The following is a 15,391-nucleotide window of genomic DNA, read 5'->3' on the forward strand; positions in this document are numbered from 1 at the left end:
TCATTATTCTTTAACATCGCAGAGTATTATTTCATTGTAGGTTTGCACCATAGCTTGTTTATCCACTCAGTTGTTGATGAGCAGGTAGGTTGTTTCCATCTTTCTTCTAGGAAGCCCAGTGGGGTAGTGAGTTACACACTGGTCTGCTAGCAGCATTTTGAAACCACCAGTTGCTCTGTGGGAAAATGATGTGGCTTTCTACTCCTGGGAACAAATCCAGTCTCGGAAATCCAGAGGCAGTTCTACTCTGTCTTAGAGGATCTCTGTGAGTTAGAATCAACTAGATTTCAAGCAGAGTTGAGACTTGGTTTCTTGCAGTAGTGTTTTGTGGTTTTCTTTGTATGTCTTTTATATCTGTATTTATTCCTCAATACCTCATTGTTTTGGTGGCCACTGTCTGTAAATGTGGGTGTTCTACCTGAGTTCTCATTGTTAGTGAAGAGGAGATTGACTGATACCTGTATGCTGTTCTAGAGGAAATTGACTGAATCTTGTATGTTGTTCTTGCACCCTGCCTCTTAGCTACATGCTTTGAGTAGTTCCAGGAGCTTTCTTGTAGAATATCTGGGGATTCTTATGTAACAAAAACCAAAACTTGCTGCCATTGAGTAGATTCTGACTCATAGCAATCCTATCAGAGAGATTAGATCTGCCCTGTGGGTTTCTGAGCTTGTGAGTGTCCATGGGAGTAGAAAGTCTTGTCCTTTACTCGTGGGACAATGGGTGGTTTCAAACTACAGCCCAACGTGTAAGCACCACAGCAGCTGGACTCAGATCATCTTGATTTCTTAGGAAGCTGCTGTATGCCATGGACTCCTGTTATCCCCTTTCCCATTGGTCAGGAGCCCAGGCAGTACGATATTCCATCTTAATTTCCTGAGACCATTCCTGATAACAGTTTCTGTTTTAGTCTAGGCCTGGTCAAAAGACAGATGTGACACAATAGAATTTAGTGTATAAAAATGGTTATTGAGGTATAAAGTTTTGGCTAATAGGCAGCCAAAAGGTAAAATTATATATATGAACTCTGATATAGAGAACAACTTCCACCCATAGGTTGTAGGAATGAAGGAAAGAATGTTAGAATGGCCTGTTGGGGTCATGTGATCTCCAAGTCAGGAGCTGGGAAGAAGATAAAGATCAATAGCTCAAGGATGATTTTTATGAGATGGAAGTTAGATATGCCTCCATCCTCCAATCCTTATCAAGCTCTCTGTTTTTCTACTGGGTTTGATAATTTGTTGCAATCATCACACAGAATTCACTGACCATACTCAAGATTATGGGCTTATTAGAGAAGTGACAGATTTACATTTCAGATCAGAAATTACCCAGAATACAATTCTTCATTCAAGAAAGTCTTGTTTCAGCTGGGCCTGTGGGCTGGCAGGCTTCTATTTGGCTTTGCCCCCTTCAGCTGGCCTCCCCTTGCTCCGTCCAGTGTTCCCAAGCTCTTTTAACTTTGCCACCAAATGCCTGTAAGCACCGCCCTTCACTAACAGGCCTCCTGCCCAGCAGTGTGCAGCTTTTCAGTCCATGGCTTAGGAAGCCCACACACTCCTGCTGGGTTCTACTGTTGTGGTTTCTCTCTCATTATCTTATATTGTCCCTAGTGTTACAATGTTTTATCTCTGTCTCCTACCTAAGGAAGTTCCCCTTTCCACTTCCGAGACAGCCCATTTTATGTCTAGCAGGATGGCAAAAACCTGCCAATCTAGATGGTAGGGTTCCAGTACATAGTTTGCATGATCCCACCTCTATGGGGTTCCACACAAGTCATCTAATCTCCTTGTCAGGCCACTGGCACCTCACACAAGAGGGCCAGAGGATACTGCATGGTTTAAACACAGGAAAGGTATGGCACAGCGTTGTATCCTCTCACCATCCTTGTTCTATCAGTATGCTGAGAAAATCATCAGAGAAGTTGGCTTCTTAAATGCTTCTCCTCCCGCCCCCATCATGATCTCAATTCTACCTTACAAATCTGGCTAGACCAGAGGATGTATACTGGTACAGATAGTAACTGGAAACACAGGGAATCCGGGACAGATGAACCCTTCAGGACCACTGGTGAGAGTGGAAACACCAGGAGGATGGAGAGAAGGTGGGGTAGAAAGGGGGAACCAATTACAAGGATCTACATATAGCCCCCTCCCTGGGGGATAGATGCACAACAGAAAAGTGGGTGAAGGGAGACGTCGGACAGTGTAAGACATGACAAAATAATAATAAATTATCAAGGGTGCATGAAGGACGAGAAAAATGAGGATCCGATAGCAAGGGCTCAAGCAGAAAGCAAATGTTTTCAGAATGATGAGGGAAACAAATGTGCTTGACACAATGGATGGATGGATGGATTGTGATGAGTTGTATGAGGCCCCAATAAAATGATTAAAAAGAAGAAGTATTTGGAGGAAGGCTTAGTAAAAGAATTCAATATGCAGATGATACAACCTGCCTGCTAAAAATGAGGACTTGAAGCACTTGTTGATGAAGATCCAGGATTGCTGCCTTCAGTGTGGATGACAACTCGGTGTAAGGAAAACCAAAATCCTTACAACTGGACTAATAGGTAACATCACAATGAATAGAGAAAAGTTTGAAGCTGTCAAAATTTTGTCTTGCTTATATCCACAATCAATATTTATGGAAGCAGCGGTCAAGAGATCAAAAGACGCTACATTAGGTAAATTTGTTGCACGAGCCCTTTTATTTTTATTTTTAAAGCCTTTTTTTAGAGTATTGAGAAACAAGGATGTTACTTTGAGGACTAAAGTGTACCTGACCCAAGCCATGCTGTTTTCCCTTGCCTCTTATGCAATGTGAATGTTGGAAATGAAATAGGAAAGGCTGAAGAAGAATCGATGCGTTTGGCTTGTGGTGCTGGAGAAGAATGTTGAAAGTATTATGGACTTCTAAAAGGACAAACAAATCTATCTGTATTGGAAAAAGTCAGGCCAGAGAGGCCCTTAGAGGCTCTGGACATATTGTTAGGAGAGATCAGAAGAAGAACTGGAGAAGAACTGCATGCTTGGTAAAGAGGGAGGGGCAGCTAAAAAGGAGAAGCCCCTCGGTGAGATGGACTGACACCATGGTTGCAGCCATGGGCTCAGGCATAGGAACAATTGTGAGGGTGGCGCAGGACGTGCAGTGTTTCATTCTGTTGTGCAGAGGGTCCCTGTGGTTCATAGCTGACTCACTGGCAGCTAACAGCCCCACCCAGGCATTCGGTTGGAGTTTTAAAGACAAAGCCCTGAAGGACCACATGAAGTGATTGAACACACTGCAAAGGGGTTTTTCTAAAACTTTGAAATTTAGAAGAGGAGTCCTGCCGAATTGAAATATGACATCCTTGGAAGAGGAACCAGCCAACTACCCACCTGTGGAGAGAGAGGCTCTAGCTAGCTAGTGCTTCGTCTTCTAGGAGGGAAAACACCAGAAATGTGGTTCAGGCAAATAACCGTTGAAAACTGCAAGCTGATTCAGTTGTTGCTAAGGAAAGGAGCAGGCACCAGGGTGGAAGAAGCATTCCTGGGATTATGCTCAGAGTAACTACAAGCAGGGAAGTATCTTGCAGAGAGCAACCAGGCGCCAAACAAGGAGCATATTTCTTGTTTCTCCTCCAACCTTGCTGGCTTCCTCTATCGCCCCTTCTTCACTGGATGATAACCTGGAGCCAGCTGGCATGACAGAAATGTGGTTTCTCAAGAACTAGTGCCAGCCTCACAAAACCGAGTAGAAATGGTTGGATTTGGAGCAGACAGGCTGTGGTTTAATAGCTGTCATATTTACCTTCTTATATGACTTGGGGCAAGAGGATTCTTGATGAGAGTGCCATGATTGTGAAGAATTTAAGAATTCCCTGGAATTCCTTGGTTTCAAAGAAGGGGAGGGATCTTTCTCTGGGTTAAATTAGACTAAATGTATACTAAAAGTGGATACTCCATAGCAGCCAAGGTGATTTGGTTCCTCACAAACATCATCATGGAAATTATACTTCTTCAATAAAAATCAGAGCAGAAAAAAGCAAGCCTTTCCTCCTTTATACTTTTATATAAAATATACAACATAGACTTTCCTTTTCTACTTTTATTTCCCATTATTACCCTAAAGTATCTCTAATTTAATGATGCTTTCAAATTTGATGTAGCATCTTTGACCATGGCCTGCTTGACTGAATAAGAGAGTGTGTTAGTGAATTAAATGAATTAGACTGGAAAATATTACCTGAAGGGTCATATAAAGGGATAACTGAGATAATAAAAGTCAGAGCAATTCAGCAGGACAATGTCAAGCTTTAAAGTGGTGGAAGACATAAGAAAAAGAAAAGGAAATATAGATTAATACACTAACAAAGTGTAAGAACAGAAGGGTTCTTTGGCATATTTTAAGTACAATACAATAATTTATGTCAATGTTTATTATGGGAAAATGTAATTTGATGACTTGTGGGCTTACCATAATAATAATGGTTCTATTCAGTATCAGGATTGGAGGAAGGCTTATTAACAAACTTCGATATGCAGGTGATACAACTTTGCCTGCTATAAGTGAGGAGGACTTGAAGCACTTGCTGATGAAGTTCAAGGATTGCAGCCTCCATCAGGGATTACAACTTAATGTAAGGAAAACAAAATACTCTCAGCTGGACCAAGAGGTACCAGCCTGATACACCAAGAAGACATTGAAGTTGCCAAGGATTCCATCGTGCTTGGAGCCACAGTGCTCATGAAAGCAGCAGGCAGAGATTCAATGATATATCGCATTGAGCAAATGTGCTGCAAAAGACCTCATAAAAGGTGTTGTAAAGCAAGGATAGTACTTTAAGGACAGATACTTGGAGAACTAATGTACACCTTGCTCAAACCATGGTGTTTTTCTCATAATTGCCTCATATGCATATGAAAGTTGGACATTGAATAAGGCAGGCTGGAGGAAAATTGGTGCATTTGACTATAGTGTTGGCGAAGAACACTGAAAGTACCATAGACTGCCAAAAGAACAAACAGATCTGTCTTGGAAGAAGTACAACCAGAATGCTCCATAGAGGCAGATATGGTGAGACTTGTCCCATTTACTTTGGACAAGCTACCAGGAGGGGCCAGTCCCCGGAGAGGGACATCAAGCTTGGTAAAGTAGAGGAGCAGAGCAAAAAGGAAGGTCTCCAATGAGATGGATCCACACAGTGGCTGGGACAATGGGCTCAAAGGTAAGAACAACTGTGAGGACGGTGCAGGACCGGAGGTGTTTTCTTCTGTTGGACACAGGGTCACCATGAGTCAGAACTGAATCAAGGAAACCTAACAACACCCATCTTTCCCTTTAACTCAGAACGGATTCTCTGAAAACTTCATGATCAGATTCCTGCCTGTTTCTACAGAATCTCTGCATTGGCCCTTCCTCCTCTTCCTGATATTGAGTCATTTGATTCACTCAGGGAGATGGCACCTGTTGTGGAATGATCTCTGGGATAGGAGTCAGCTCTCATACTGGAGAGATGCTACACCACTCTTTAAAAGGCAGAATATCAGGACTTCCGTTTTCTGCTTCATAAATGAAAATGTTAGATTTTAAAGAGTTTGAATTTCAAATTGTATGCACTTCTGAAACTTGGGAATCGTTTTTCCCCCAGAATTGAGTACTAGTGGTTCACGTGGAAGAGAAACTCTTTTTCATTCTATAGAGAAAGAAGGGCCATTTTAATAAACAATCTAAGATGCTTCCCAAAGAATAATGCCTCTGAGTTCCAAATTATGATAGACTTGGATCCAAGGTAGTCATTTAAAATGCATGTGATAGTGGTGATCTCCTGAATGCTTTAAAATTAAAACAGAGAAAGTGAACAAATACCCGTTGTTATTTGAGCTCTTGGGGCACTGTTGGGTGAACATTGGGCCACAGAGCTAGTTGTTCAAATCCACAGGTCCTACCTGGGGAGAAAGATGACTCTGCTTGGCTAAAGATATGCAGCCTGGGAAACCCAATGTTGGGTTGTTCTGAGTTGGAATCGAATCGAAGGTAGTGGTTGTTTTTTGTTTTATTTTACTTATTCTTGGTTTGCTAACTGTGAATTAAAAAACTAGAATCACAAGCTCTTTGTAAGAGGCCCAAAGTATAAGAAATATGAGGAGGTTTCAAAAAGTTCCAGAAAAAGTTCCATTATCTTTCAATTCAATTTTCCCCATACACTTTTGAAAGCCCTTTTCTATCTCTAAATCAGCTTAGGCTAAATTGATGGGTGGAAAATGGAAATGAAGGGCCTGAAAGAACTATTTAGTGGAGTAATTAGACTGTAACATCTGTCATTCTATTGATCTCTTAGATGGAGTCAGTACTTGGTATTGATTCAGTATCTAGTGGGCCAGGTCAGTGTTCCACGACTAGTACGTCTCTTTCTGTGCATGACTTGGAAACGACATTCTTCTATATCAAATAGAACCTTTATCCAGTCAAGTTCTATACCCCTTTTCAGCACCCTAACTCCCTTGGGAGGAGAGTAAAGGTAGTCACTTAGTGCTATATTTCCAAGAGAAACAGATGTGCTTGATAAATTTTAGTGATTTACCCATTTGTTCAATTATTCATCCAGTCACTCAATCATTACTGAGCATCTTTCATGGACCAGGCTCTACGACATCAAGTGTTGATGAACAAACCAGACATGGGCCTGGCCTTATGGAGTTTATGACCTCTCCCTCTTAGATGTCTATCTATAAGCTTATGGAAGTGTGGACATTTCTTTAGCATTTCCCCAAAGTATATTAGGACATATTTTTGTCAATCTATAGGCTTATAGAAGTGTGGGCATTTCCCCAAAGTATATTAGGACATATTTTTGTCATTAGGGACTTTTCTTTTATGACAGGCTAAAAAAGTATGTTGAACAAATCTTAGAGGAAAATTTCAGTTTTGTTGGCTCTGATAAACTTCAAATACCTCTTAAAACCAATTAGCATTTTCTTAGGTGATTCTTCTGAGTGATAAATTTTATTGTTGTTTTATGTGGTTATCATATGTAGCCTCTTTCCTTCTTCACCAAAAAAATATGGTTTTTATTTTTGAAATTGTCTCACCATTAAATTTCTATCGTAAGCTAAGATGAGAACCTGGGGTTATGGAGCCACATGCTACTTTATAACTCAAGTAAGAGAAAAGAGAAGAAAGTAACTTTTATCAATACCCTGTTGGTATTGTTGGGTAAGCATTGGGTTGCTAATTGCAAGCTTGGTGGTTCAAACCCACGGTTGCACTAGGGTTAAAAATGAGGCTTTCTGCTGCTGGAAAGATTTACAGCCTTGGGGACTCTCAAAGGTTGCTATGATTTGTAATCGACTCAAGCAGGAGGGCTTGGGGATCAGGTCTTGCTAAACTTTATCTAAAAACTATTTACAGTAAAGCCGGCAAAAGCCAGAGCCTTTCTATGGTAGAAACTTGTCAGAGAGGGAAAATGCAACTATTTTCCACTAAAACAAGCGAAAAATGATGTAAGGACTCTACCATGTTAAAGCATGTGAAACCCGGAAAAACAAGGCATTCATTCTAAGGGAGTTCTGGCCCTCACAGGGTTCACTGTGCACCAGGTAGTGCGTGACTGCAAGTATCTTGTTTATTTCTCTTGAGCTGTCTTAAATTTCTAGTGAGGTATTATGAGTTTCCCTGGATGGTGTGTTTGAGATCTGATAGAATATCTGCAAATTGCAGGAGCCCAAGTGTATCGTTGTTGTTCCTTAAACTTGTACTTGTCTCTGTGGATCAACTTCACATTCTTTCAAGGCTTTATAGCTATTTTTATAATTTAAGACATCAATGACTTTGTTTCCTCCAAATAAAGTGTTTGGCAGTGTTTTGGGATAAGCCTCCTAGAAATGTGAGCATACTGTGATTTCAAAGTGGCCTCTTTCAGAACCTTGGCTGACTGCAGAAATTCATCTTATTATGAATCATTGCAATGAGTAGTACTTGATCTTTACTGTTTGCAAATCTGGGGGGAAAATCTATACAATTAACTCTGAGGATGCCAGGGGGTGGTATATAGATTCTAAACATACTATGTTTAGAATATGCTGTGTTCTAAGTAATTTTAAAAGACCAGAGTTCCAATTCTAATAGCTCTTTTCATGATTACCTATTGTGATTGTATTTTTTTAAAATCATTTTATTGGGGGCTCGTACAACTTATCACAATCCATCCATCCATCCATTGCATCAAGCACATTTGTACATTTGTTGCCATCATCATTCTCAAAACGTTTTCTTTCTACTTGAGCCCTTGGTATCAGCTCATTTTCCCATTCCCTCCCCTCCCCTCCCTCCCTCATGAACCCTTGATGATTTATAAATTTTTTTTCATGTCTTTACACTGACCCATGTCTCCCTTCACCCACTTTTCTGTTGTCCATCCCCCAGGGAGGGGATTATATGTAGATCATTGTGATTCATTCCCCCTTCCTCCCCCAACCTTTCCCTTATCTACCTGGTATTGCTACTCATCAGGGGTTTATCTGTCCTAGGTTCCCTGTGTTTCCAGTTCTTATCTGCACTAGCGTACATCCTCTGGTCTAGCCGCCTTTGTAAGGTAGAATTGGGATTGTGATAGTGGGGGAGAGGAAGTATAAAAGAAGTTGGGTAAAGTTGTATGTTTCATCGGTGCTATACTGCACCCCGACTGGCTCGTCTCCTCCCCTTGACCCTTCTGAAAAGGGATGTCCAGTTGCCTACAGATGGGTTTGGGTCTCCATTTCACACTCCCCCTCATTGTGATTGTATTTTTATAGAGTTGCAGAAATCTCTTGAGATGCCAGTTTTCTTGAGTATTGCTAAAATAATTTAGTCTTCTGTAGATGTCCAAGATAACACCTTACCTTGCAAGGGTTTCTAGGACTGTAATTGACTTCAGAAGATATTAAACGCTTCATATTCCTTTAGGGAACCCATTCTAGAGTATTATCAATTAATTTATCAAAGTAGGAACAGAAACACACTGGATTCTGACATCCAGATGTCTTACTCTTTACCTGATTGTAGGCCCTTCACTGTGTAGGGACCCTGGGTCCAAGGATATGCTTTGCTCTTGGCTCTTCTGTTTTAGTGGTAATATATCCCTCTGGTTTCTGCTCACTTGTTTGGTCTCTTTTATATTTCAGAGAATCACTATGGACACTACCTAATCCTGCAGATTATATTATTCCTCATTAACAAAACTTTCAGAAACCCTGCCTCATTAGTACCATAATGGTTAGGATTTACAATAGGTAGGATAATTGCAGCAGATCACAAAGTGATGGATAACAACAGAATACTGAGAACCAGGGCCTAGCCTACTTGATGTACACTTTTTTCCCTAGGGGGAAGACACAATTTAGTTCATAACAATGTGTAAAAGAAAATTTTGTAAATGTGCAAAAGAACACTGGGTCATTGGGTTAGGTCTAGGCCAACATGATTGAGATTCCATCAGAATTAAGAATTATTTCACAGCTTTGAATTCCTTAAAACAAAATGAAAAAAATGACAGACTTACTAGATTGATTGAGACTAAAGAACTCTTGAGACTATTGACCTAAGATTTTTTCTCTCTCTCTCTAAGCAATTTTATTAACATATAATTCATGAACCATACAATTCGGTAGCTTGAACATATTAGAAAAAGTTGTGAAATCATCACTACAACCAATCCCTAAGATATTCTTCAAACCTTCAACCAAAACTAACCCCTGAAATAACCTTTTAGCTAAATAACAAACTAAGAAATTTCACCCCTAAATATTGTGCTCTTATAACCAATCACCTGAGAGCAGTTGGTTGCTTTAAAGCAAAGTGAGAATGTAAAGGATCAGGGAAACAAGACAAATGGGAATGGAACAAGCAGAAAAGATATCATGAGAATGCTCACCATTTTTGTTAAGTTTTCGTGAAGAATGTTATCACAGCCACTGCACAACTTATGTAGAAATTGTTGAATGGGAACCTAAACTACTGTGTAAACTTTCACTAAAACACAATGAAATACTTTAAATGAATTACCTTAGTACTTTTACAAGACAGTCTCAAGTGTGTGTATAGTGCTATAAAACTGGAATAATTAGGCTAATTAAAAGAAAAAAGGAAAGAAAAGAGCATGGGAAATATTTGATGGTTTCTACTTTACTTCTATTCTTTATCTGTTCCCTACTATCAGCTGCCAGACTATGTCTGAGAGTCTGACTAAGTAACTAATATCTTTTCAGCGGAACTTCCACCTCCATACACAGCCATTGCCAGCCCAGATGCCAGTGGTATTCCAGTAATAAACTGCCGTGTGTGCCAATCTCTCATCAATTTGGATGGCAAGCTTCACCAGCATGTGGTTAAGTGTACAGTGTGCAATGAAGCAACAGTAAGTGGAGTTTTCCGTTAATAAAAGCGTAAATTGGTACCTGATGTCATCCTTTGTTCCAAAGCACTTCTAATGTTTCTTAAGAGTAGATGTGGGCTGGATACAAATGTGGTAGTCTTAACTCTTTGTTTCTTCTTTCTCTTTATCTGTCTTTAAGAAAATTTCACAGTTCATATAAGTATAGTGCTATTTGACTCTTTATTTTCTAAAATAAGACAATGGTAATAGGCAGTTATTTATAATTAACTGGGATATCTGTCCGCATCATAAAGAAGTTCTTAAAAATGTGTTAAAATTAATTCAAAATGTAAATTCTGCCTTTGGTATGTGGGAAATTATTTAAATTTGTTCACTCTCTGGGATGTCAGTGTGAGCTTTCTGGGTTTTGTGATTACCATTATTACTGTTACCTGTGCTAGATCACAAATATCTTGCCTTTGAATCTATTTATTCTGTAATAATTTAGTAAAATGTTCAGAACAATTTGAAGGGCACATTTTCCACTGGTCTTAGACCTTAGCACCTGGGAAAAGCAAATGCATTTTAAGCCAAATGTTTATATTTTCAAGTCATAAATAATTGACGTGTGCAGTGATTTACAAGAAATCTCTATCTAAAGGTCCCGGCTCTTTTAAAATCTGTAGTCATGTATTAATTTTATTTTGCATATGTGTTTATTTCATTAGAAGATCTAAAATATCACTCCATAATATTGTGTGTTTAAGAATCATAAACATAGATATTGAGTTTCCTATATATTTTTAGGGGGTAATTGTGGTAGACTTTTTAGGACTTAGGAAAATCATGGGACTTAGTAGGAAGGAGTTTTAAGAAAATTGAAAATGACATTTATGAGGAATAGACCAAGAAAGTTATACCTAGAATTTTTTTCCCCCTCAAAACATTGGACCTGCTCATTCTTTGAGGCTGGCAAGGGCTGTCCTGTGACAATACCCTGGGGAAGCCTTCATCTATCCCTCTGGGTCAATATTACACCTTCAGATTTCTCTTTGTTCCCCAAAAGCAAAGACAATGAAAAGGAATCCCTTTCGTATCCCTTGTGGATGCCAAAACTGCTATTTCCATGGATTGTAAAGCAAGGAGCTTGGAATTCTTTTGAGAGGCTTAAAGAGATGGAAACTACGCCTCCAGAAGTATATAGACTTAGCTGGAGGACATATCAAAAACAATATCTTTACATTTTCATACTTTTTTGGTCTAATAAAGCTTCTATGGTTTTGTATCGATGCTTTTCTACTTATCCGGGCATGTTTTGTAAGAAAGTTAAAACAAACAAAACAAAACAAAGGAAACCACTTTAGGTCATGAAACAGTGCATGCATTCCTTTATAAATATTTCCTTCTGTACTGGTTACCATTTTTAAGAGCTGTATTGTGTAAATAGATGGTGGCTACAAACCCAGCTGTTTTCTTTTTAATTTGGACTTTCTCTCATACATTTAATTAGCATTAACTTTCTCATTGCTCTTTGGACATTTGGCAAGAAAATTGGATTTGGGACAGAAAATAGCAACTACCAATGACCATGAAAGGTTTCTTTATATTGGTATTGGTGCTCATTTCCTCACCTATTTCTTTGTACGTTGCAACTTTTGTTCTTCAGTTTGAAAGATGTAAGATTACACTTGCAGTAAGCAGGGACAAAAAGACCAGTTCCTGTTGAGTGATTGCCAGCCCTGGAGATCCCTTGGGTTTCAGAGTAGAAGTGTGCTCCAGGGTCTTTTCAACAGATCATTAGGCCTTTCTGCTGAGATACATCTGCTTAGATTTTAATTGATAACCTTTTGGTTAGTAGGTCAGTGCCTAACTTGTTTCACCCCTGAACACAGCCGGGTAGAACTTTTATGCAGTCATCTCACAACCCCTGTGGTTTTAGCCAATCATGTCAATCTGGCTTCTAAGAAGTGGTGAGTTCTTACACAGTCCAACTTGTGTGGCCATTTAAGGAGTTGATTACAAATAAGCTACTTTTAAGCCATTCTAAACTTTTCATATTATGATTGCCCTTGTGAAGGAATAAAGATATAAATAAATGTGAAGATTCTATAGAACATGATTAGTATTTAAGTATACTACTGTGCTTGTAATCAGGAACATTACAGAGGAGAACAGTGAAAAAAAATTCCATGAGGAGAGCTTTATTAGATAATAAGACTTAAAATGTAATATAAACAAATGTATTTCAGAGATGTTAGACTGTACTAGGTAGGACTCACTCACTGCCATTGAGGTGGATCTGATTTGTAATAGGAATATTCTGACCTCATAGACTAGACTAGAACTTCCCTATGGGTTTCTGAGACTATAGAAATGTCATGGATGGGGAGGGCAGTGGGTTGGGTTGGGTTTTTAATTAAAAAAAAAAAAAGAAATGTCCATGGATGCAGAAAGCCTCGTCTTTTTCCTGTGGAGTAGCTGGTGGACTCAAACTGTTGACCCCGTGGTTGGTTCAGCCCAGTGCATACTCTACCATGTAGAACTCCATTTAGATAGCAAAGAACTGTTATTATGGACCAAGGGCCTACAGAGCCATTCCCAATGTTCATTGTGACTAGATCACAGTCACTATTACTGTGATCAATCTACTCATGTCATTGAATCCAGGAGATCACTATATCTAGCCTCCTGAGCAGTCACCTGCAATAGGAACATTAAGAGGATTTGACAAACTTCGTAGAAAAATGGAATTAAAAGATATTAAATTTCTTTCACGAACTTTTTGAAGCTACTTTCATATCTATGGGAATTACAAAAACAAAATAACAACAACAAAAGCAAAAATAAAATGCATGATTCTGACTCATAGTGAGTGATGATATAAGAGGGAAGAACTGGTCCTGTGGGTTTCTGAAACTTTACCTCTTTAAGGAATGGAGAGCCTCTTCTTTCTTCTGCTCTTTATTTTAGTAAATTGAGAAGAAGAGTACGGTTTTTGTTATTTTGTTGTCAAAAAGGTGAAAATGATTGCTAGCAAGATTTTTGATAATATGGTATTTCAGATTAAGGGAGAGGATTTCTTGGGCAGCATCATGGAAAATGTGAAATTGTTAAGATCTCTCTGGAGATAGAGTTGTACCTTGGTCCTTGGTTCCGCGCGGAAAGAATTCACGCCGAAGCCTGGTTTGTGATCCAAGTGAGTTTTATGAAAGTTAGAAGAAGTTTCAGGTTTACACGGCACTCATAGGACTCCTCCCGACCATGCAGCCCAGCAGAGCCTGCTCAGAGTCAAGCAGACAAAGTTCTCTCTGACTAACTCTAGGCTCCTGCCTTTTCAAGGACTCCATGGGGAAGCGTGGTGGACGACCCCTGATCGACCCCATTAGCTGAATTGAATTCACCTGGCCCAGGTGGGCCAATCCAGGTTTAGCGCCCACCCATGCCTACCCGCGGGAAACCTGAGCCTCTGAGCATGTGCAGTGCGCCACTCCTTGTTCCCCTGCTTGGCTCTCTGGGCATGCGTTAATGGACATTCCTTAACCTTGCGCTAGTCTGCCTAACAAAATGTTCTAAGTCAAGAATGCTTGCCTCTGTGACTGAGAGGCTGAGTACTGTAGACTTACAGAATGGGGTTCAAGTTCTGGCTCTGTCTTTTAGTTAGCAAAACTTCCTTGAGGGCTGGACATCTGTAAACTATAATTTCCTCATATAGAATAGTAATACCTATCTTATAGAGTAGATATTGAGAATACAGAAGTAGAGTGTCTAGTATCTGGCAACACGGTTTTTATGAATATTAAAACATATGCATAAGGACACACTCTCTCTTTTTGGAGGTGGATGGGGGTGGGGAGGTCACTTCTCAACAAACCAGGAACTACAGGGCACAAAAGACTGGCACTGAAGACCAGTGCTTGAGATCTAGTTCATAAGGCAACTGGAGTCTAGAAGTGGGTGTAAATAAGTTATGAAGACAAATCCTGGCTTTTATCAGGCAGACGTTTAGCTACAGGACAGTTCAGACTAACAGAACTTGACCCACATTCTGTTTTTCTTGATGCTTTTGACATTAAAACTACATAGTCTGATGTTTGCACATTTTAAATTTCACATTTCCTGAAATCTCTAATGAAGTTTAGTAAATTAATAACTATAGCTTAATAAAAAATAAGGTGTTAACTTTTACATTTTATACTGTTAGTTAAAATGTTTTTATCTTTTTATTTTGAAATAATTGCAGATTATAGAAAAAGTTTACAAAAGTAACAATGAATTCCCATATTCCTTTCACTCAGTTTCCAGAAATGTTAATATTTTGCCACATTGACTCTGAATAAAGAAGTAAAGGCTGTTGTTTTTCTGAGTCTCTTGAAGGTCTCTGCAGACTTGGTGTGCTTTTATTCTTAAATACCGCAGAGTAGATTTCTGGAAAACAGGGGCACTCACTGATATCATCACAGTACTATTATCAAAAGCAGGAAGTTCACATTGATAGAATGCTGTTATCAAATCTACTGGCTTCTTATGTTTCTCCAATTCTCTCACTAATGCTCTTTATGCACAAAATAAAATTAAATAAATAGGATTCTGGTCCAACCCCAATCTGAAGATCACGTGATACATTTTGTTGTCATGATGCTTTAGTAAATCTTGATCCCAAACTTTTTTTTTTCACTTTTCTCGACATTTGTGAAGAGTCTACATAAGATATCTTATAGAATGTACCTCAGGTGGGTTTGTCTGGTACTCACTTGTGAGGAGACTCAGGTTTTACGTTTTTTTGACAATAATGCCAAAGGAGTCCAATTCTATTCCTCCCAGTGCAAGCTTCACTGAAAGAGATTTCTCTTGTTATTCATGCCTTTAAGTTTAAAAATAATGTTGGTATTAAGAACAATTATTCAGTTGTGTTTTCAAACCTAAAATCCCCATGGAACTGACCACTTGTTACATTTCATTGATGGAAGTTTAAGACTACTTCAGCTTTACCTTGCACTCCTCTTTCCAACTATTCCCACTGGATAGACAGTCCTGGGTTAGGAGCACAGTGGCATTGTG

General features: G+C 39.3%; 1 protein-coding gene across 1 annotated transcript in view; it reads left to right on the forward strand.

Moving 5' to 3' along the window:
• PIP4P2 (phosphatidylinositol-4,5-bisphosphate 4-phosphatase 2) overlaps nucleotides 1-15,391 on the forward strand; it is a 58,030-nt gene that overhangs the window by 20,973 nt on the left and 21,666 nt on the right. The window contains exon 2 of the mRNA XM_075550615.1: nucleotides 10,227-10,375. Within this exon, the coding sequence (XP_075406730.1) occupies nucleotides 10,227-10,375 (149 nt within the window). The remainder of the gene's footprint in view (nucleotides 1-10,226; nucleotides 10,376-15,391) is intronic.

Source organism: Tenrec ecaudatus, chromosome 5, assembly GCF_050624435.1.
Source record: "Tenrec ecaudatus isolate mTenEca1 chromosome 5, mTenEca1.hap1, whole genome shotgun sequence".
Taxonomy (NCBI): Eukaryota; Metazoa; Chordata; class Mammalia; order Afrosoricida; family Tenrecidae; genus Tenrec; species Tenrec ecaudatus.